The sequence below is a fragment of the Alligator sinensis genome, unplaced genomic scaffold, assembly GCF_000455745.1.
Source record: "Alligator sinensis unplaced genomic scaffold, ASM45574v1 scaffold198_1, whole genome shotgun sequence".
In the NCBI taxonomy this organism is placed as follows: Eukaryota; Metazoa; Chordata; order Crocodylia; family Alligatoridae; genus Alligator; species Alligator sinensis.
In genome coordinates this window covers 799,184-821,742 of record NW_005841906.1, presented here as the reverse complement: position 1 = coordinate 821,742, position 22,559 = coordinate 799,184, and the positions used below count along the sequence as shown (strand labels likewise).

The window sequence follows — 22,559 nt, the reverse complement described above, 5'->3', positions numbered from 1 at the left end:
GATTTCCCTGACTGTCTGGGCTGGTACCCCATGCCCTCCATGCGCTCTTCCTCCACCCCCCTGGGAGCCTGCAGGGAGAAGAGCCCTTCCCGCCAGGTGGGAGACTCAGCCTGGGGTTGAGGGGGGCTAGCGTGGGGCGCAGTCGCGGTTGCTTACATGTTTCCCTGCAGCTGGCAGCTGGCTTCAGCGCTGTCTCCTAACCTGATCTCAGGCTGGCTGCTTCTGCTGGTGTTGGGATCAGCCTACAGAGCCTGCAGGGAGCTCGCCAGGTCCTAGTGCTCACCTAATCCCAAGCCTTGGCACTGCAGAAATGTGCTGGGCAACCTTCGCCCCCTGCCAAGGATAGTGATCACCCTAGGCCTCGCCTGCCTCTGCTATCCCTTTTCAGCCTCCGCAAGAGAAGGTTGAGAGGCGACCTGGTGGCTGCCTATAAGTTCATCATGGGAGCAGAGAAGGGAATTGGTGAGGTTTTATTCACCAAGGCGCCCCCAGGGGTTACAAGAAATAATGGCCACAAGCTAGCAGAGAGCAGATTTAGACTGGACATTAGGAAGAACTTCTTCACAGTTACAGTGGCCAAGGTCTGGAACGGGCTCCCAAGGGAGGTGGTGCTCTCCCCTACCCTGGGGGTCTTCAAGAGGAGGTTAGATAAGCATCTAGCTGGGGTCATCTAGACCCAGCACTCTCTCCACTCTTTCCTGCATATGCAGGGGGTCGGACTCGATGATCTATTGAGGTCCCTTCCGACCCTAACATCTATGAATCTATGAATCCCTGTCCTGGGCTCACCTCCCATGCAGCTCTGCACAGGCTCCTCCAACTGGAAGGACGGCAGAGCATAGTGCTGTGGACCCAGAACCAGCACCTTGGTGGGTTCAAGGGGCCAGAGGCCTAGCTCCATGTGTCTATCCTTGTTTCCCAGCAGCATTGCAGCCCTAGCCCTGTCTGGGAGGAGCTGACTGCCATGCTAGAAAGCATCTCTTGAGCCAGGCCAAACCCTGTGGGGCTATCGGCCAGAGCCAGGTGGTGACAGCAGGGTAGGAGTCTTTGGGATTCAATGCTTTGCTTGGAGAGGCCAGGGATGCCCTGGGAGCAGGAGGCAGATCAGAGCAGCCGCCCACCTTGATTGTGCTGCTCTTGACCCTCTCTTCCCTGGGAGCCTTTTCACTTCCCCATATGGCAGAGGCCAGCTCAAATGCTAGGCTGGGAGGCTGCAGCACTCAACTCAGACCTCTGTCCCAGGGTGGAGGCAGGCAGCTGGCCAGCCCCCTGTGCGCTCAGAGCAGCTCTTTGGCTGGAGGTCTCCAAGCCTGGAGTCGCCCCAACCCCAAGAAGCCATGTTTCCACTAGGAGAGGACGGACGCTGGCTCCAGAGCAGGGTGTGCAAGATGTGGCATCCTGCCCCACAAAGCTCACAGCTCTGCCCCTGCTCCCTTGTCTTTCTCCATCCCACATGTCCATTGCTTCAAGGCTGAGGTGCCACTGATGCTGTCACCTCCCCATTTCTCTGCCTGACCCAATTTCTCTTTGGCAGGGGTACTCACAGGAGGGAGATCTCCTTGCCCCAGTGTGGCTGGGTTGCGGGGCTGCTTGGAGCCAAGCTCAGCTCTCCCCTGCTCTGTGCCATCAGGCTGATTTCCTAGTCTTGCTGCCGGCTGAGACTGGCTCGGCAGGGCCCCCGCTGGCTCAGCAGGTGGAGGCTGCTGCACAGACGGATTAGTGGGGGGAAGTGATTCTTCCAGAGAAACTACAAGGGAGATTTGTCAGCAGTTCTCAGCACAGCTGAGTTCAAGTGCCAGGCCTTGGGAGGCAAGGGCAGGGGATCCAAGTGGGGGCAAATAGGCAGGGCCTCCAGGTGATTCTTGAGCAGGACAGCAGGGTCAGTGAAGGGCCAGAGTGGAGAGAGCCCCATGCTCCCACCCCTCTCTGGTACTCTCCGTGGCACTGCACCCCCTGTGCTCATGCTGCTGCTGCTGCTGCTGAGTCACCCGCAACTCTTGCAGGCTTTTGGGTGTGCTGAGACCTGGTCCGCTGTGCAGAGGATTGTGGGATGAGAAAGGTTGTCTTGGAGCCACTGTGTCCCTCATTTTGGCTCCTGGGCAAGCACAGGATGATGCTGGGTCACTACTGGCCAGCTGTCTTGTGCAGTTGAGATGAAGGCCTGGAGCTCCTCATCTCAGCTTCTTCTTCCTCTTCCTCCCAACCCCTTCCCCATGCCCGGGGGCAGCAAGGTGCTTTCTGCAGGAAGAGAAGCTGTCTCTGCTGCCCTGCTCCCATTAAAGCAGCTTAGATGCACTATTTACTTTGGTTCTGGAGAGAAACAAAGCAAGCAAACTGGCCCAGGAGCCAGCAGAGTCAGAGCCAACAGGGGAGGGGAAGAGAGTGGAGTATGGCAGGGACAACCCTGAGCTGAGATTTAGCCTCCCTGTACCCTGAAAGGTCAGGGATGTCACACCAGGGGTGCCAGGCTGAGCCCTAAAAACTGAAACCTTCTAGATTCAGACTGGCACAGCCCAGGCACTAGGACTCAAGCTCCTGCCAAGGTGTCTCATGTCTTTTCCTGGGGAAGAGGACAGCCTGGTCTCTAAGGCCCAGCCAGCCCACAGCTTGATGGCTATGGCTGCCAGTAAGGTGGCCCAGGAAGCCTACCAGCACTCCTTAGACTCTGCTCAGCTCTGGTGGGATCAAGAGTCACTGGAAGCTAGTGCAGCCCAGTACTAGTTTTGGCTGGGGTCTTGGGCCACGTCCCTGAAAACTGGGCAGAGGTCAGCCCTTTTTCAACACAAAGAGGAACAAGAGAGCAGTAAGAAAGGATCACCCTTACTGCTAGGTGAGGACTGGATAGGAATGGCCTACCTAGCTGTTTGAACAGGGCCCAGTGGCCCTCTTGTACTGTGTTCCCTAGAGTTGCACCTGCTCACTCATGAGAAGCTGCAATTCACTTGCTTATCTATCCCCTTTGCGAAATGTGCCAAAAACCAGATGCCCCAGAAATCTAACAGGCCCAGATCTACCTCAGCCCTTGCTGCAGTACTGCACGCTAGTACAACATGGTTGCCTCCTCGCCTGACCCTGTGCTCCAGGGAGCAAGGGGTAATGGCTATGGTGCTGCAGGACAATGGGAACTAGAGCAGATGTGAACTCCCACGTCAGCAGGGTCTGCCTCTAACCACAAGTACTGACCTCCAGGCCCTCAGACGCCCTGTGTCTGCTTGGTGCCAGGGCATTCCCAGGGATTTGAAAGCACTGTAAATCCAATTCTGGCTCAACTTCAACAAGGAAACTGGAGTAGGGTGTGGGAGAGTGGGGCTTGGAGCCCCAGTACTGACTGGAGACAGCCCGTTACTGTGATGTTTCTCACTCTTGCCCTGGAGCAGCCTTCCTCCATCCCTGTCTGATGCCTATACATTCTGCATGGCAGCCCAGGAAGCCTACTAGCACCCCTTGGGCCCTGCTCAGTTCTGGTGGGATTAGGAGTCACTAGAAACCAGTGCAGCCCACTGAATTCAGTGCAAAACAGGTGAATGCACTCAGATGCAGAGTGCTACTGGCCCCTCAGACAACCCTCACCTAGGGTCTGTCTGGGAGGTGGATTTTTTTTTAGGAAACATTTTTCGTGTCCCAAGCCAAATCAATTCCAAATCTGTGAATCATTCAAGAACCATATGTGGTCCTGCTACCGGCAAGCATCCTCCACCCCGACCTGGGGCTTCAGATGCTTCCAAATCTTTTGGCAGGCATCCTACATGCAGGCCCAAACCTGGAGACTTGGGGTTGGGATGCCCCCAAGTTTTGCTTGCCTTCAGCTGTATGGCTGCAGGAGCAACCTAGGGAGGAGTCTCCCATTTCCATAAAGTCGGCATGTAGCCAAGACCCTCCCACTGGAAGATGGCCAGTGGGAAGTTAATTATGAGGCTCTCATAGGGAGTCCTGTCTGCAAGCATCAAGGGTGCAACCCTCAACTACACAATGCCATTTTAATTGCATTATCTTGGTCAGGGTACTTCCCATGCCACCATCATGGTCATGGTATTTCCCCTGTCTGGGAGGTGGATGAGTGAAAAGCAAGAGCTGCCTCTGGCTCCAGTTCCTCTGCATGAAATGAGCCAGTTAGGCCTGGGCCACAGCCCCTTCCCCAGCAAGGGCTGGGGGCAAACCTGGCAGGGCAGGAACTTGACAGCCTCTTTTCAAGGCTGTGTCCCCTCTGAAGGGCCTTTGAGCAGGGAGCTCCTACCTGCTCCCAAGAGAAGGAGGGTCTGGTGACCTCTACCATAGTCCCTAGCTTGGTGGCTCAGTGCTAAGCGACCATCTGCGACGCATGAGGAGCACTTTGAGCCCAAGCCTCTTAGTGAGAAGGGTGAGAGCCCCAAGATGAGAGCCCCAAGCCCCTGCCATCCCTGTCCAGGGTAGGCTTCCCCAGGATGGAGCCAGGAGAATCCCATCCCAAGCAACCCCTTCTTCTGCCTAACCCTGTGGAACAGCACTCAGAGCCCAGGGCAACTCTCCTGTCCCAGGTGGCACAGGCCCTGGCGGTAGCAAGGGAAGGAGGAGTCACAGAATCATAAGGTTAGAAGGGACCTCAAGGGTCACCGAGTCCATTCCCTGCACGGACATAAACTGGATGAAGAGACTTCAAGATTGTTCTGTGTGCCTTTAATAAAAATAATCCCACTCTTCCCTACTCTCCGCCCTGCACTAGGGTGCTTGGGGAACAGGTTGCTGGGTTACCCTGTGCACAAGGTAGAGTCTCTCTGGCTCCATCAGCTTCAGTGTCACACAGAGACCTGACCCTACATGCTCCAAGAGAAGGGCCTGAAAAAGGCAGCATGGCTTCCCCTCCTACAGCCCACCATGCCAAGTGCCTGTTTAGTGTGCCTTCCCAGTGGCTGCTCCTGTGGGGAGGTGAGGTGCAGCTTTCTGCTGGGGCTGTGTGTAAGCAGAGTCCATCAGTGCAGAGATCTCTGCCTCTGCACTCCCACCAGCCCTGGGGGTAGGGAGTTAGCAAGCCCTGTGGGTTTGGTGCCTGCAGTGAGCGGGTGCTTGGAGAGTTCCTGTGAGGAAGGCTCCTGTTCACAAGCTGGCAGGCCCAGCAGGAAGAAACATGGGCAAGTTCTGGCCTGCGTTCCCCTGTCCTGGGCTCATTCTTTCTTCCCGAAGAACTTCTTGAAGACAGATTTGTTCTTGGGGCGAGGAGCGGGGCCCTGGCCCCTCTCCCCTAGCACGTCCCGGGGGCTCCCTGGTGTAGCCACGAAGGAGTGGCAGCGAGCCCTGGGCATGGCCTGCTCCCCAATGTACAGCGTAATGGAATAGCTGCTCCCAGGCTCCAAAGGCTCCTTGGGTACTGACACTGGCGTGATCTTCTGGTAGGTGGCTGAAAGAGACAGAGCACTGGGTGGGTTGCTACTTCCCACAGTAATATCAACCTCACTGAACCAACAGGGGTGCCCAAGAAAGGGGCACAGGGGGTCAGTCACTTCCATGGTGCCAGCTCCAAACTGGTGCTGTGCACAGGGGACTGTCCAGGAATGGGATCAGAGTGTTGCAGTTTATTTTGGGGGCAGTCTCACAAGCTGCCTTGAGCAGACTCCTCTGTATTGCAGGTGTTTTCCTGAGAGGCGAAGGGCGTTGGTGCCATCTGGTGGTAGCCATCGGCAATGGAATTGCGACCTTGAATAGAAAGGTCTCAAATCCCCAGGAAAGCCTGGGGTTTAGCTGGAATAATGATGCTGCATTTAGTCACAGGAGCCCAGCCAACATCCAGCAGCCAGCCATGGCAGCTCGGCTACTTCACAGCATGGTGAATGGGTCCTTTAAGCCATGTTGTGTAACAGGTATTCACCCTGTTCCCACCTCAGAATGAGTTCAACCAAAAGCAAGTCACATCCCCAGCCTTGGGCAAAACCCCTTCCAGATCAGGGCGCCTGCTGGGATCCCCAGAGGCCTGGATCTCAGCCCATCCCTACCATCCCTAAGTAGAGTACCAGTCATGGGTAGCATCCAGGCACAGCCAGCCAATCAAAACTCTCACCTTCTCTGTTCAGCACCCTTTGCATATGCAACCCCCTGGGAAGGTGGGTCTGCACTGCTGAGGGAGAACCAGAGGCCCACAAGTTGCAATGGAGAGCACTCCAGAGACATGGGACCAGAGCTCCTGATCCTGTTCTTCCCACGCTGTGTACCTGAGGTGAATGAGTAGGACCTCCTCTTGTTGGTTAAGAGGGCATAGTCTTCCTTCTGGTAGTTTGCATCCTGTGACCTTGGAGATCCTGTTGGCGACCACTGGAACCGCCTGTGCCCTGTCATCTGGCTGTTGGCTCTCTGACTATCTCCTAGCAAGGGAAAAGTAAGAAAGGAGCTCATGTAGGCAAGATAGACAGACCAACTGTCACAGAGCACTGAGGTGCCCTGCTCCTGAAGAAGGGAAACTGCTAGGGAGGGAGCCCTAGCAGTGACTAAGGAGCCCAGCTGTGGGTTGCAGGGGCAACCAGGAGGTCAGCTGACTGAAAGGGGCAGGGCCTGGCTCCTATATAAAGCACAGACAGGAGGCCAGAGGGAGTTCCCTGCCAGCTACCAAAGAGGAAGGAGCTCTCTGCCCTGGGAGAGAGGGGAAACCTGATGCAGAGGCTGCATCTGAGAGTTAAAGAGTCACTGGTAGGACCGATTGTTGTTTGGGCACGGTGAGCCCCAGATAGGGGGCAGCATTATTGAGGAGCCCAAGTGTGGGCACCGTGAGCCCCAGATAGTGGGCAGCATTATTGGGAAGCCCAAGTTGGGCACTGTGAGCCCCAGATAGGGGGCAGCATTATCAAGGAGCCCAAGTGTGGGCACGGCGAGCCCCAGATAGGGGGCAGCATTACTAGGAAGCCCAAGTGTGGGCACGGAGAAGGAAGGCCCAGGGAGAACAGGAAGGGGCCAAATAGTGATAGAATTGAGACAACGGCGATTCCATCGGTGAGGTGTGGACTGCAGTGTAGGGGAGGAAATGGAGCTGCAGATAGCGCCCCCTAGCAGCGGGGTAGTACAAGGGCAGCCTCCCACTAATTAACACTAGTTAATCAATTAAGAACAAGGCGTGGCAGGAAAGTAGGCGGGCGGTTGCCCCAGGAACAGGTGTGCAGGCCACATTAAGGTCGGTCCAGACTGGATACCTGTCACAGTGGTGCATTGGCCGGGAATGTAAGGCCGTGCACGGGTAAGGAACCTGTGTTCCTGAGGAGGGAAAGACGAACCCTAGGGCTAAAACAAGAACCGAGGAAGGTGTATAGAAAGGCAACGGCAACACAGACCTGCAAGGGAAACCGACATTAAAGAAGATGCAGAGGGGGATGTCAAGAGGCCTAATAGGCGCCCTACAGAGAGAGGTCCGCAGCCAGGAGGGACGCATAGAGGAATTGCAGGACGAGGTGGAGGTCTGGTGGCAGAAGTATTTACGGGCAGAGCAACTAGCTCAAGAGCTGCGGGACAAATTGTGTGAAAATCAGGCTCAGACTGAAGAAAATGGGAAGGTAATTGCCCGGGAGATGGGAAAGGTAAAGGCATACATGGCCAATTATGAGGTGCTGTGCGAGCAAAACCAGTCCCTTGAAAGGGAGTTAGAGGACAGAGCAAGAGAGCATTATAGGTTGCAGTCCCAGCTGCAGAGTGCGGAGGCGGAAAAAGACTACCTGGGAGATCAGGTACAGTGCCTTAAAGCCCCCTTAGAAGAGAGCTCAGCTAAAGAGGCAGTGACTAACACAGAGAGGGAGCAGTCATAGCAGCAAATGAAAACCTCAAGGCAACAGATTCAGGCCTTGGAGGAAGGAATTAAAGTGCTACAGGAACAGAACCAGTTCCTTGAAATGGAGGTGAGAGCCAGCACCGAGGAGTGTGTAGAGTTGCAGGCTTGATGGCAAGAAGTAGAAAAGGAAAAGGACCAATTGGGGGAAGAGATCCAGTCCCTGAAGACCCTATTAAAAGAGAGCACGGCCAGGGAGAAGGCTTGGCGAGGAGAGATCGAGCAACAACCGGTACAGGCTGCTCAAATACAGAGTGAGAGACTGACTGCAATAAGCCAGCAGTTGGAAGAACATGCATCCAAGGCTAAGGTAGGATGCGAGGAGCACCTTCAGGAACTTGAAAGTTTGAAAGAGGTGTTATTAGGCACCGAAAAACTAATAGAGACTGCACAGCCCGCGCTTCTAAAGACCTTGAGATATCAGAAGCAATCCAACATGGTGGGCTTGAGAACCCCTGGAGAAGAAGAAGAAGCAAGGCAGCAGGAAAAGAGTACAAGGAGCGGGGCACTCTCAGAGGTAGACCCCACAATGATTCGGGAAGAGATCATCTCCACAGTCATGGAATGCCTAGATCGGAAATGGGGGCAGTGGGTGAGCCAGTACACGGAAGACATGAACTGCCTGGGAGAGAAACTAGAGAAACTTGTTGGCTAGTATGAGGTTGAAAGATTGGCAATACCAAAACAGGGACAACAGATGGAGAGAGATAAGGGGGATGTGGCATTGATGCAAGAGAGTGAACAGATCAGTGGGAGAAACAAGAACTGTGACCTGAGCTATCATAGCCAGATTCAAAAGGAGCAATGTCCAAAACAAAAAGGCCGGAGACCAAAGATGGCCCCAACTCTGGTAGAGGGTAGAACAGATACAGTTTCCAAGGGGAAGAGAGCAGTAGAAGCTTGAAGTAAAAGAGAGACCCAAAGGCCTGAGATGGGCAGGAGGGGTCAAAACCCCAGGGAAATTAAGGGGGGAGGAGAAGTACATCCTATGCTCTATCCTAAGGCTGAGATGCCCAGCCCTGCACTGAAGCAGAGACCATGCCGAATCCAGACTGCAGGCCAAGCTAAGGAGGCCAAAGACCCCTCAACTATGAAGGAAATTCGGCTGGAGAAAGAACAAAGGGGAAGAAGACGGCCATGTGTTTACGTTAATAACCTTGCAGGGCGAGTCAAATGGTGGACCCTGAGGGAAGTAATTGAAGCGAGGGTGGGAGGCGTAGCCTATGTAAAGATTTACAAAGGGCCGAGGGGAAGACCTACCGGCCGGGCGAAGATAGAATTTTGGAGAGAAGAATATACCCAGAGGGCATTGGAGAGACAGTGGGAGATTTGGGGAAGGCTTCAGGGGCTGCAGAGAACCATAGAAAAACAAGAGATCAGACAACCTGCATGGAGAAAGAGACCAGGGCATGTAGGGGTGGAAGATAGATGGGCCAGAAGTGAAAGGGAGAAGAAACCCTGAAAGACAGGCGAGAGCTTGACTGACAGGGACTGCAACCTACCGAGGTCAGCTAGTGTGGGGGGACTGCCTGCGGCGGGGCAACTCCCGTAAAATCCCACATGATACACCTTGGGTAAAAGGTGAGTAGGAGGCACCTAAAAACCTCCACCTCTAAACGTTGGAAATGTCGGTGGGCCAGCGCAAGAGCACAAGAGAAACAAGATGGGGGAATGCGACCTAACAAGAATGAAGATCCGCCTCAGTGAGTCGGGATCTTAAGGGGGAAGGTGTGTCACACAGCACTGAGGTGCCCTGCTCTTGAAGAAGGGAAACTGCTAGGGAGGGAGCCCTAGCAGTGACTAAGGAGCCCAGCTGTGGGTTGCCGGGGCAACCAGGAGGTCAGCTGACTGAAAGGGGCAGGGCCTGGCTCCTATATAAAGCACAGACAGGAGGCCAGAGGGAGTTCCCTGCCAGCTACCAAAGAGGAAGGAGCTCTCTGCCCTGGGAGAGAGGGGAAACCTGATGCAGGGGTTGCATCTGAGAGTTAAAGGGTCACTGGTAGGACCGATTGTTGTTTGGGCACGGTGAGCCCTAGATAGGGGGCAGCATTATTGAGAAGCCCAAGTGTGGGCACGGTGAGCCCCAGACAGGGGGCAGCATTATTGGGAAGCCCAAGTTGGGCACGGTGAGCCCCAGATAGGGGGCAGCATTATTAGGAAGCCCAAGTGTGGGCACGGCGAGCCCCAGATAGGGGTCAGCATTATTGAGGAGCCCAAGTGTGGGTGCTGTGAGCCCCAGATAGGGGGCAGCATTATTGGGAAGCCCAAGTTGGGCACCGTGAGCCCCAGATAGGGGGCAGCATTATTGAGAAGCCCAAGTGTGGGCACGGCGAGCCCCAGATAGGGGGCAGCATTACTAGGAAGCCCAAGTGTAGGCATGGAGAAGGAAGGCCCAGGGAGAACAGGAAGGGGCCAAATAGTGATAGAATTGAGACAACGGCGATTCCATCGGTGAGGTGTGGACTGCGGTGTAGGGGAGGAAACGGAGCCGCAGATAGCGCCCCCTAGCAGCGGGGTAGTACAAGGGCAGCCTCCCGCTAATTAACACCAGTTAATCAATTAAGAACAAGGCATGGCAGGCGAGTAGGCGGGTGGTTGCCCCAGGAACAGGTGTGCGGGTGACATTAAGGTCGGCCCAGACTGGATACCTGTCACATCAACACATGGACAAGGGCTTAGGAGCAGGCTGTTCTGACACAAATTCTACATCACCACCATCCTGATGAGCCCTGGGACATGTAGACAGTGCGTGTTATCCCAGCAGACTGAGGACAGCAGTGGGAGTGCCCCAGGGACCTTTTAATTTCTGGGACCCAGGTGGAACAGGGAGCTAGAGGCTTCTCTTACTACAACAGGTAGATCTACAGGTAGGAGCAAGCAGCTGAACACGGGCTAGCTGCAGAAGAATAGACACCCAGGGACCGATAGGTTGCAAGTGCCTAGTGCATGGCTAGCTGCCTAGCAGTAGGACAGTAGGGCACAGCCCTGGATAGGCAGCAGCAGAAGAACCACAGCTAAGCCACAGAACCAGCTGAAAAGCACACCTGCGGTCAGTCAGGAGAACATCTGACCAGAAGAGGAGGGGCTCAGGAGACATAAACTGGGTTCCTGAAATAAAGGAGCCAGTGCAGCCCTGAAGTCTATGAGGAAAAGAGCTCCTGCTAGCTCAGGCAGGAAAGGAGCAGAAGCTGCAAGCCAGGTCAGGTACTCCCAGATCTAAGAGAACCAGTGAGTGGAGAGGCGGCTTTGGAAGCAGTGTGGTAGCCCAGAGGGGCTTTGGGGGTGTTGTTAGAGGCAGTTTGCTTATGTTTGTGTTGCATTTTAAACTGGAGAACTGACTTGTGACTGTAGGGATGGTTAGAAGGCCATGTACAAGTGCTTGAAAGTCCAGGTTTGGCCCTGCTATGGCTAGGGGCAAGACAGAGATGGGCTGAGGCCAAGGGGGCCAGAACCTGATCCCAAGAGAGAGAGAAGGGGAAGAGACTGAGGCTGAGAAGCTGGGCCAGAGTAAGTGGGCCATGGCTAGAAGTCTACAGTCAGAGTAACTAGTAGGCTAGGCCAAAAGGTCTGAAGTCTGTACAGGAAGATGGATGACAACAGAGTGACACCTTTTGAGGCATGGATGTGTCGGAGGGGTGGGGCTGGAGACCATGATTAGAGCCCTTAAGGTTTAATTAGGGGGTCATGAGTGGCGACCACCAAGTTTAAGTAGTGTCAGCAGGGCATGAGCAGTTTCAACTGAGCAAGGACTCGGGGACAGCCTCCCGAACAAGATAGAAAGAACATCAAGGCATGGCTGGTGAGATCAAAGGGGAGTATATGGAGGACCTGGAGTACAGGCAAAATTAGGGTGGTCCTAGGGGGTTCCAGGGTCACCCTTAGGGCCTGTCCTAAGGATCAATCACCAGGATCACCAGGATCAATCCATCGTCCCTCAGCAGCAGTGAGCCAAGGCTGCTCAGGGTTTGTGAGAGGGAAGACTGATTGTTTTTGGCTCAGTTACGGGTGGGACAGACCAGTATCATGGACAGAGGCAAGTCTAGTGTTGAGGTGCTGGAGGGAGTGGGGTGGGCGTAGGGGCTTCCCCCTAAGGCAGTACAGAGCCCAGGAGGGGCTCTGCTTGGCTTGGTAGGAGCACACTCCCCTCTGCGTCAGCACTATCCACCATGCCACAGTACAGTGCCAGGGGCATGGCAGTACTGCCAGTCTTTTAGACAAGATGGAGGTCTTGGCCACTTGTGCTCATCCTAGGGACTTCCCACAGGAGCAGGAGTGAGGGAGGGGAAGGTTACTTTGGGGCCTGGAATTGCCAGTTTGGGCAATTCCACTGTGCATCTTCAGCTAAACAGAGGTCCAGAGGGCATAGGAGTCTTCTGCTTGCCTGTGCTCCTAGCTCTCTCTCTCCCCCCACCACCCCCATCCCCAAAATGGCTGGATTCACTAGCAAATTGCTTAACATTTGTCCCAACTGAGAATGAGCCTGACAGGCACACAGGACGCGAGATGCTGGGACCTGTGGTTCTACCAGGGGTCTATTGTGGATTCATCTACCCAGGATGCAGCAGCAGAGCAAGGTGAGAGGTCCTACTCCAACACACGGAGTGAGGGAGACTGAAGCACTTGAGGCACAGATGTCTCATGGGCCAGGGTGCTAAGAAGCGGCTGCACATGCTCACCGGCCAGTGATGCTGCAGAGTCCTGTAGGTCCTCCAGATTTCCAAAAGGCAGGTGCATCCTGGCACTTGACCTGGGCAGCAGCGTGATCTCTTGGCTCTTGGCTGTAACAGGCTGATGGTGTCCCTGGAGGTGGGAGCTGCTGGATATGAAAGGAAGTGGTGGAGAGAGAGATTTAGTCACTCACTTGCAGAGAAGGTCTGCTCACCTCAGGCCCAGGAAACCTCACTCACAAGCTCCATCCATGCCAGCTTGGACAGGGACTCTACCATGGGGTTCCCAGTGCAGGAGAAAATTTGTGTGTGCTGTAGTGATCTGGCTTCATTAGCAGCTTATTTATTAGGGGCTTATTTATTGGTAAAATGATTGAGAGATGACCTTGGTGACCACAGAAGAGAGTGTCCACTGGGAGGAGCTGCAGACCCCAGAGAGGGGGAGTTATAAACCAGCAGGAGATGGAGAGGTTAGAGATACTGCCTGAATGGCTCTGTATGGTCAGCACAGCACTCTCCAGCCACAAAGCCCAGACCTGGCCTGGCTGGCTCTGAACACTTGGGCTTAGCCCCCACCAGTTCAGCAACTGCCTGAGGCATCCTGCTACTTGCCTCATCGGAGAGCTGGTACCCTCTGCAGGCTGCACGGCTGCCTGGAAATAATCCACTTCGGGGAAACCTGTGGGTAAAGCAGAAATCAGTTGCTAAAGTAGCTGGCAAAGCGTCAAACTCCAGTGGTTGCAGAGAGCACCCAGGGGTCCTCAGTGCCCCTGCAGAGCGAAGGGGAGCAGGGGCCCTAAGGTCAGCTCTGACAGGCGCAGCCAGAGCAGCCCGTATGGGACTGTCTACACAAAGCAAAACAGTTGGGTCTGGAGCATGGCACTACAAGGAGTCTGGAAATTCCCTTCTGCTACTTGACCTGGAGTGTGCGTGGGGTGGCGGGCAGGTGGTGCTTGGGGGGAATTCACTGTTTCTCAGGCATCCCCCACAGTAAGAGGAGGAAAGGTCCTGAACAAACAGGTGTTTCATATCGCTTTATATCCAATGGAGACAACCAGGCTGAGGGGCCCACACAGGCTCAGGGCTGGCTCCTTGAAGCCTTTTGCTCTTGGATCTCTCTGATGCTCCCTCATGCCTGCCAGCCATTTTGTTGCCATGTCTGAGCCCCCTGCCCTTGTTCAATCATCATGTTGGTGGAAGGACCTTAGCCCATGGGACAGCAATGGCTGAAGGCCAGGATGGGGCCTCTCTAGGCTCCATGCAGAGATGATAGGTGTCTCACTGGAAGGGGTGGGGGCCTGACTCCTTTACATCACTTTTAGACTAGTGGGAATCCACTGACTCCAGTGGCGTCACTTTTGATTCAGACCAGTGCATGTGTGGTTAAAAATCAAGCCTTCAACTCTTCCTCATCAAAGAGCTGCAGCTGCCCAGGACAAGCTGTCAGCTTGTACATAAGTCACACGCATACTACTGCCCTTCTCATAATACTAGGTGTGAACAGACTACAATAGGGAACAGCTGGTATGGGGAAAATGAGGGAATGAAGGTGCAGTGTGGGTGCCCCACAGCTCTGCCGGTCTTCCTCTGTCCAGTCTGCAGACACCCCGCCATTCCAGCTCCAGGCTCCCCACCCCCTGCTCTGTCAGTGTTTCCTCTCATCATCACTGTCTGCTCCATCTAGGGTGGTCATTGGTCCTGTTTTATACTGGAACATCCTGTTTTTAAACCCTTTGTCCCCTGTACCTAAACAAGGACCAGACTACAAAAAGTCCTGCTTTTCAGTTCATTGGTGGAAACACATGTCAATCATTTGTCCTCAAGATTCTATTGGCTGTGCTTACAGGAAGGGCAATGCACAGCCAAGAGGAGCAGGGTTGCAGCCAGCCAGGGAGGGAGGTGGCCTTTTTGTGGCCCCTTCACTTGCTGTTTAGGGCCCAGTGGCCCCAACTCTCACTGCTGATTGGCTGAGGGAGTCAGGGGTGTATTCCTGCCCCCCCCCGGGGATCTTCTGAATTCTGGGGTGCTCAGTAGACACCTTAGCTCCATCCCTTCATCATCTCATGCCCTGCTGGTGGTCAGAACATGCCTCACCTGAGTTCTGCTGCAGTTTGGAGACCCACTCATTCATGAGAGGTTGGGATGGAGCTCTCAGGAGGTACTCGGAGCCATCCCGCAGACTGAGGGCAAGAGCGAGTCAGTAGGAATAATGAAATGGGCTGCAGACACAGTGGTCCCTGCCACCCCACTTCCCAGCAGCCTGGGGGCCAAAGGGAGAGAGGGATGGGATCATCCCCCCCCCCCCCCCCCCCCCCCCCCCCCCCCCACTCCTCGTCCCCCCCCGATTTCACATACTCTATGCCAGTGTTTCTCAACCTTTTAAGTAGCAAGTACCCCCTGATTTCTGAAAATTTTAATAAGTACCCCAACACTCAATTTTCCAGGGGATTTCATATTTACAGACTAATGTGTGCTATATGTTGGAAGAAGGGCTCTGTATATAAGGCCATGATATGACAGATATCTGATCTGGTGTGGGTAGGGTTGCCACCTTTTACACCAGGGGTGCACAACTCAAGTATGCACCTGGGCTGGAGGTGATGTTGCCCAAAGCTAGGAGGGCTGAATGCCAAATTATTATTATTATTATTATTATTACTAGCAGACAAGGTTCCTTGGGTGAATCTGATATTTTTTATTAGACCAACCCAAATCTGCCTATTTGCCTATGTCCTTAGACCAACATGACTACAACCTACACTCCTGCAACAAATTATTACTGGGGAATTTAAATATTTTGCCACAGTTTTGAGAGGAAAAGAAGGTGAGAGAGAGAGTGTTGGGATACCCACATACCCCCTGCCTGTGTCTTGTGTACCCCCAGGGGTATGCGTATCAGAGGCTGAGAAACTATGCTCTATGACTCAGGACAAAGGAGCCCCACCCCAGGCATCTGAGTTTGGTCCTCATGGCTCAGCAGCTGGCACTTCAGCTGAGCTGCCTGCTGAATGACCCTACATGATCTGCAAGCTCCACAGTCTCTAAGGCACAGAAACCTTAAAGCTGTTCCAACCCTGGCCTCTGCCACCAAGGGGTGCTGCAACAGTGGGAATGCCCATCCTGTAAGAAGCTGTGGGGAACTGCCCTGTTCTGGTTACTCACTGTAGCCTGAAGCAGTTGGTCTTTTTTGTATACTCCATGTCCTGGGTGCAGCGCGCTCCTGACAAGTTCAGGGGCAGGGCCACCACAGAGCTCTGTAGCACAGAGGACCAAAAAGGAGAGTGAGGCCTCTGTGGCTTGGTGGGCTGTATCCCCCATGCCTAGTGGGGGTTTCTCACACTGGAGATTCCCAGCTAGCACCCATCCCTGGTCTGTAGTCCCTAGCTGTTATCCCTATGATCTACCAAAAAGAGGCACTGTCTGGCACAAAGCAGTGCCTGCTAGACCCTCAGTTACATAGGACAGAAGATAAGGTGGGTCAGCAGCGATGCTTCAGAGATGGGGACATTCAACAGTGAAGGACACTGCTCACAGCAGTCCAGTTCCCAGGCAAAGCACTCTCAGCACTAGCCCCAGGGTGGTTGACAAGCAGCAGGAGAGGGCACTAGGGAGAAGACTTTGTCCTGCTGCTGCAAGAATATTCTTGGTAGTGACTCAAATCCTCCCAGCCCCAGACATCTCCCTGGAGCACCCTCCCAAGCTGGCCTCTCCACCCCACAGCCCCAGATCTCAGCCCTTTGTGCTGGCTGGGAAGTAGGGGATCAGTTCTCAGGTGGCCCAGCCCTGCGGCCTGCCAGTCCTCTTGAAAGCACCTCCACATGTCCATTAATACAGCTCAAACTCTTCTGACAGCCCTTCCAGTCCTGGGCTGCAGCAGGGCACACAGTGAAGAGAAGGCACGTCCATGGCCATGGTCTCAGTATGTGGCAGCACCCAGGAATTCCAATGCCCACCAATCCCCCCAGTCTCCAACCACTGCCTCCTCCCATTTCCTTTCCACCCCTACAGCCAAAAACATAACCCAGGAGTCCTGACTCCTATGCTCCCTGCTCCAAGTACTAGGCACCTCTTTGTCCCCACCAACAGACTGGAGGTTTGCCCTGTGTCTGCCAGGGAGGATTTCCTGGATATACCTTAAGAGTGTCCTTTCTGTCCTGGTAGAAGCACAGTGTCTGCCTCATCAGCACAGTGTGGAACAGGCTCCAGGTGCGACAGTTTGCCTACAAGACCGCAGTGAGGGCAAATGGTTAAGTGGGCGAGGTCAGCATGGAGGCTCCACCCCAAGTCCCAGAGGCAACGAAAGGTGGAGATGCTGCCCCTGCTCTGCCAGGTTAGCAGAAATGTGCAATGGCACACTGGGTGCTTTTCAGTGAGGCAGTCCTATAGATGGCCTGTTAAATGGGTCAGGAAACCAGAGAGGGACAACCCCCCAGCTGCAGGGATATCCCTTTCTAAATAGTGCCGAAAAGGATTGGCCCAGGGCTCTACTAGTTGTTACCTCAGGAGCCATGTGCATGCACTGCTGATGCCTCAGGCTGCAGTAGAAACAGGATGGGGCCCCAGGCAGAGAGAAGCAAACCTGGGCTGCTCACCTCAGGGAAAGACATCTCCTTCCCCCAGGGTAGGGCAAAGCATAGTTTGGCCCTGTTTGCACTGAGGGGCCAATGCAGATGTGGCTATGCCCTGGTGCCTGCCTGAGGGCAGTTCCTGAGGACAGACCGGGTTATAGGGTGTGAGAGAGAGGCAGCACATGTATGTGCAGAGCTGATGTCTCTGAGATTAATCTATGGGCCATAGCTTGGGAAACAGCAATCATTGTCATCTGGAAGGCCCTTAGGCCATGTGCCTGCTGGGCTGAGACTGCAGGCAGCTAGGGGACAGCAAGCACTTGCTAGCACCTCCACAAACCACTTAGCTCCCCCTGAGATCATGAACTGTGTGCTGAGCACCCAGCATCTCCAAGAGAAGCCAAGGGAAGTACTTGGGCATCAGCACATTGGAGCCTGCCTGCAGGCCCCATTTCTGGCTACCCCAAGCACCCTGTGTACAATGCTGGAGGTCTGCAACCCAGGGCCTGCTGAGAAGGTGGAGCTGCTCCTACTGTACCTTTCTGCCTCCTGTCTGCAGCACATGCTTCCTCTCCAGTGCTCCTTCCATCATCTGAAACTCCATCTTACTGTGGGGAGTCTGCAAAGAGACAGATAATGAGCAAAGTGGCACTGGTGCCACTGGCCTGTAGCAGATGCTGCCTTTGGCAGCCACAGGCCAGGAGTGGCTGAGATCTCCTGTCTTTCAACAGGACAACCTCAAGTTTGCAATGACAAAGGGGAGCCTGGGGCCATGCCCTGGCATAGTCAAGATCTGTGACAGAGAACAGATAAAAACAGAGCCATATGCTTTCTAATAGGACCATATACTGTCCTCCTGCCACCTTTCCAGGATTTTGTATCCTGACCCATTAGCTCTATGTTCTTTTCTAGACCCTGAAGACTCAAGTTAATCAAAGCCCTGCCATGTGACACACTAGCAGCTACAGCCAGAGAGACCATATTCCTTCAGGGAATTAGCAGGAAGCCCTGCATGTGCTTTTATGCTCTGGCAGGCCCAGAAACTCACCCTCCTGCAGATGCAATGGCTACACAGATGGTGAACCTGAATCTTCCAGTGGCACAAACACAGTGCGCTTTTCTGGGAGCCAGGAAAGACCTCCTGCAGCTGGAAGCCACCACTCTTTTCTCCTCTCTGTGAGCCAAGCCACTGGAGGGCACACTGTGCCTTTGGATCTGCAGAGGCAGCAAGTGTCTACCTCAGCACATCTTCACATTACAACACACCTGTAGCAGGCACTCCCACGTGGCAAACATATGGCTGTACCTATACAAGCTGTTTGCAATGTGCTGCTCACAGACCACGATCTTGTCCCCTGAAGCTGGCTGCAGACTCACAGCTAACAGTTACTCTGGGAGCTCTAGGGACAGGTGCCTGTGCTTAGGATACCAAAGGATTTGATTTCCCCACCCACTGGTGGTTGCAAGTACAATTTGGGGTAGATTCCTGATGCAGATGGGGAGGTGCTAGCCATGCAAGCCCCATGTGCTACTCAAGGGCAGCCAATTTTGGGGTGGAATGAATTGGAAGGAGCTCCTAGCCTGTCTTGCCGCCCCAGGGGACTGTGGCATAGAGGACTATGAGCATAAGGCAGGGCTTGCCTAGTTCTTTTTTTTTTTTTTTAATTTTGTGTTTGGGGCCAAATCAGTTCCAAATTCTATTGACTGAGCAGAGCTCAGTTGTTCAAGTCTGCATGGCTCTACCACTGGCAAGTCTCCTCACTCTCAGACTCTTCAGCCTGGGGCTTCAGATACTCCCAAATCCAAGGCAGTCATCCTATGTGCAAGCCCCAAGCCTGGAGGCCTTAGAGTTCAGATGTCCCCTTGTCTTGCTTGCCCCTACCCAAAAGGCCAAAGGAGCAAGCTAGAGGGAAAGCCAGAATGCAGTCCCCAATCACCATAAAATGTGTAGTCAAGATCCTCCCATTACGAGGCTTTAGTAGACTCTTGCAGGGGTAAGCCTGCCAACATTGCAAGGGACAGCCTTTCACCCTCCACTACACCAAGTCATTCAAGGCCTCATGATGGTATCTCCTGAAGGCAGGGACTGTCTAGTTGTGTGGTCAAGGGAGGATGGCAGGGGTCTGCACAGGCACCTGGAAGCCCCAAGGAAGGGCACACACAGCTCACTGACAGCCAGCTACTCTGACCTTGCCAAGGTCTCTGTCCTCCTCCTGGTGCTTCTGCCGGTTCTGTGGGCCAGTGCCCTCCACTGACCCCAGGGACACAACCTCCTTCACCCCGTGATGCCCCTCTTGAGATGGGAGCGATGCCCAGAACCCACTCGGGCTTCCCTCAGTTTTATGCCCCTCGCCGGTGCCTCTTCCTGTTTGTGGATTGCAAAGGAGCTGGGCAGAGGCAGGCAGCATGAACTTGGCCACCAGCACATTGTTCTCTGATGTCAAGATGAGCTTCCTGTTGGAGACATCTGGGTTCTGCACCTCGTCTGACCCATTCCCCATGGTGGGGCACATGCTGGGGTCTGCTCGGGGACTCTGCCTGCTGTGCCCCCCCACGCTGCTCCAGATGGCCTGAAGCTCCTCTTCATCTTTCTCAAACAGCTCACGGTCAGGGTGGCAAACCTCTACCGAGCCTGGCAGCTTTGCTTCTTTGGACAGGCCTAACCCCATCATGTGTCCAGCAGAAGCCAGGTCCTGAGGCCCTGCAGAGGCTGATGCCAGGCTCTGCTGTGGGTAACTGAGATCATACTCCAAAACTGAGAGCTGGGGGGTGGCTCTGAGGTCCAGGTTAATCAAGGGGAATGGGTCTGTACCTCCACCAGGGAGTCGCACAGGGCTTTCCTCAGAGACCTTGCTCACAGGGGCAGCCTCTAGCTTGCCCTCCAGGGTGTCCTCCTTGAGCTTCATGCTTTCTCGTGGTGGTTCTCCTCTGACGAGGGCCCCACTGGAGAGCTTGGTAGGAGAAGGCCTGAGCTCTACCCTGGTGGCTTCCCGGACTTGGGGTTTGAGGTCCACTGGCTTCTCAGGTTGCACTCTTCCTGGACTGCCAGGCTTCCCCAGCATGGCTGTCAGCTGGTTCCACTCCTGGCCAGCCTGTTCACGTAGCATGCTGATGCGGGACAACTGGTGCACTTGGAAGTCCAGGAAATCACCGCTGGAGCTGCCCTGGACCTGGAGACTCTGCCCATCCTCTCGGGAGGAGGCTGCAGCAACACTCTGAGTCTTCTGCCTGTCATAGCCTGGGTTGAAGCTCACTTCTTCAAACCAAGTGCTATGCTCACTATTCAGAGCCTTCCTGGAAGGCTCTATGGATCCTCCAGGCCTTGGGCAGGTGGTTAGCTGATGGCTCAGCACCTCCTTTGACAGGCTAGCATCGTTCACCTCCCGCTCTGGCCCCTTGACCTCCCACTGAATCACTCCACAGGGCTGCTGTCCCTTCTTCCTTTCAGCCACCTCCTTCCATGCTATTTTAATAGAGTCTTGGACATTCCTGAGGAGACCAAGGTCCTTGGGCAGTTCCAGGCTCAGGACAGACCCCAGAGAAAGATGCCGGCAAGGGCCCTTTGATGTGGCTGGCTGCGAGCTGCTGGGACCCAAGCTGTGGCTCAGGACTTCAGCTTTGGGGCCACTAGATGCAGCCTTGATGGTACTACATTCAGCATTGCTGGCCCTTCCTGGGGGTCCCTCTCCCAGCTCTCTCAGCCTGGGGCTGGAAGCCCTCCCTGCCACCTTCCTCCTCTCACACTTCAGGGGCCAAGTGTTACTGGGATTGTGCTTCTCTTCCGACCAAGGCTGCAGCTGGCTGGGTTCTGCTGTCAGGAGCCTCTGCTGCCAGGGTGGCTGGGCACCTTCCACCACTGCCTTCCTGCCCCTCTGCAGGCTGTCCATGAGAGAGCTGGAGCTGGCTTTGGGCAGGGTGTGGAAGGCAGTATCTGCCCCAGTGCTTGAAACCAGGGAGGCATGGCTTCTTGCAGGCGCTTGTTTGGCTGGGCGGGGCACGGTTGAGCTCTTGTGGGTGGTGGATCCAACCCCTTCGTTCTCCTTCACACACAAATAGGCGCTCACCTGGGAAACATAAGGGCAGGGGAGAGATGTTAGACCCACCTGTCTGCTGGCTCAAGGTTACTGGTGCCCGAAGACACCGAGGCTGGGGTGGGAGGAGCAGGGGCATAGCCCTGGGCTCCCTCATGGGCATGCATACCTAGCAACATGCAGATCCACATGGCTCATCATGCCCAACCACTGGTCATGTCTCACAGACAGCACTGTCCATATCACACAGTGACAGCAGCCAGGGGAGGGCACACTCCATGATACTAGGGATCTCTGCCTTCGCTCCCAGGGACAAGCCAGTGTCTGTTGACTGGGAGCTGCATGGCCAACACTGTGGGAGCCTAACTGTGTCCCCCTCACTCTAACATGTTGGGGTGCTTATAGAGACTACCCAAAATGCAATGCTCCTTAGGATCTGGTGTGTTGGGGGGGTGGGGAGGGGCAGTGAAATACAGCAAGTCACCCATCCTTATTATGGAGGGTGAGGGTAGCAGGCTGCATTTGCAGAGCCCTGCACTCCCCATCTTCCAGTCTTTGCTGGCTGGCACTGTCTTAGCAAGTGAGACTGGGTCACTGCCACTCTGGGTCAGTGCCCTGCTGGGGCGGGGATGTGGCTCCCTCCTGCATGGTCATGCCGAGCTCTCCAGCTGCTGGTCCCTGCACCTTGAGTGCACAAGGAAATGGTGGCAAGGGGGAAACATGGGTGAGCTGCTCCCTGTGGTCCAGAGTCTGGTGCTGCTTGTTGCCCCAGGCCCTGCTGGGTGACTCCGCTACTCCTTCCCCCTGCCTGAGTGAGCAGCACTGAACTGTTCCCGCAGGATGGCCAGGCCTCAGTTCTGCCTGCAATCACATGGCTGCCTTAGATTCAGCCTCAGAACAGGGACCTGGACCCAGCTCTACCCAATTCCTTCTGAATGACCGAAGATGCTACATGGGGATCTGCCCAGCTTGTCTGTGCTAACATTAAGGGTTACTAGATACAAAGCATTAAGCACACACAGTCTCCATGACCATGGCACCCATGCAGGACTGCAAACACCTTGAGATGTCCCCAGAATGGGGCTGACACGTGCAACCCAGAACAAATTCTCCAGCCCCTCCCCGCCGTGTTCCTCCCATGCATATCACCCTCTTCTACAATCTGTCCACAGTCCATGGCTTGGTCAGTCTCTGCTCAGCCTAAGAGCAAGAGGACCAACTTCTGCCAGCTACAGCATGGCTTTGGAGATCTGCCCACTGACAACTGCACTGAGACTGTCCCCAACACAGTTCATCCCCTGTCACAGCTGTCACCCTGTGTCTCATTCTCTCATCCCGCTGGGCCTGCTGGGGCCCTCGGTTTATTCTGAAGTGGTCCACGGCCCTGGGGCACCCTGACAGACCTGTCTTAGCACCAGGTTATCAGGGCAGCAGAGTGCCCTCCCCACACCCTGCTTTCCAGCTAGAAGGGAGAGACAGGCCTTAGCCTGGCTTCTCTGTGCAGGGGAAGAGCAGGAAT

The 22,559-nt window shown here is 54.7% G+C and overlaps 1 protein-coding gene across 13 annotated transcripts in view; it reads right to left on the bottom strand.

Annotated features, from left to right (window-relative positions):
• LOC102373457 overlaps window positions 1-22,559 on the bottom strand; it is a 52,457-nt gene that overhangs the window by 5,343 nt on the left and 24,555 nt on the right. For 5 of the 13 annotated variants that reach the window (XM_025197801.1, XM_025197804.1, XM_025197799.1 and 2 more), the window contains 9 exons: window positions 19,199-21,073; window positions 17,548-17,628; window positions 16,575-16,661; window positions 15,604-15,695; window positions 14,536-14,621; window positions 13,054-13,120; window positions 12,451-12,590; window positions 6,180-6,329; window positions 3,787-5,371 (listed from right to left, as the gene is read on the bottom strand). In XM_025197801.1, coding sequence (XP_025053586.1) covers window positions 5,139-5,371; window positions 6,180-6,329; window positions 12,451-12,590; window positions 13,054-13,120; window positions 14,536-14,621; window positions 15,604-15,695; window positions 16,575-16,661; window positions 17,548-17,628; window positions 19,199-21,073 — 2,811 coding nt within the window. In that variant the 3' untranslated portion in view covers window positions 3,787-5,138. Of the gene's footprint in view, window positions 1-3,786; window positions 5,372-6,179; window positions 6,330-12,450; window positions 12,591-13,053; window positions 13,121-14,535; window positions 14,622-15,603; window positions 15,696-16,574; window positions 16,662-17,547; window positions 17,629-19,198; window positions 21,074-22,559 lie in introns of those variants that run through there. The other 8 variants (XM_006018589.2, XM_025197806.1, XM_025197807.1 and 5 more) reach the window with 3 other exon arrangements.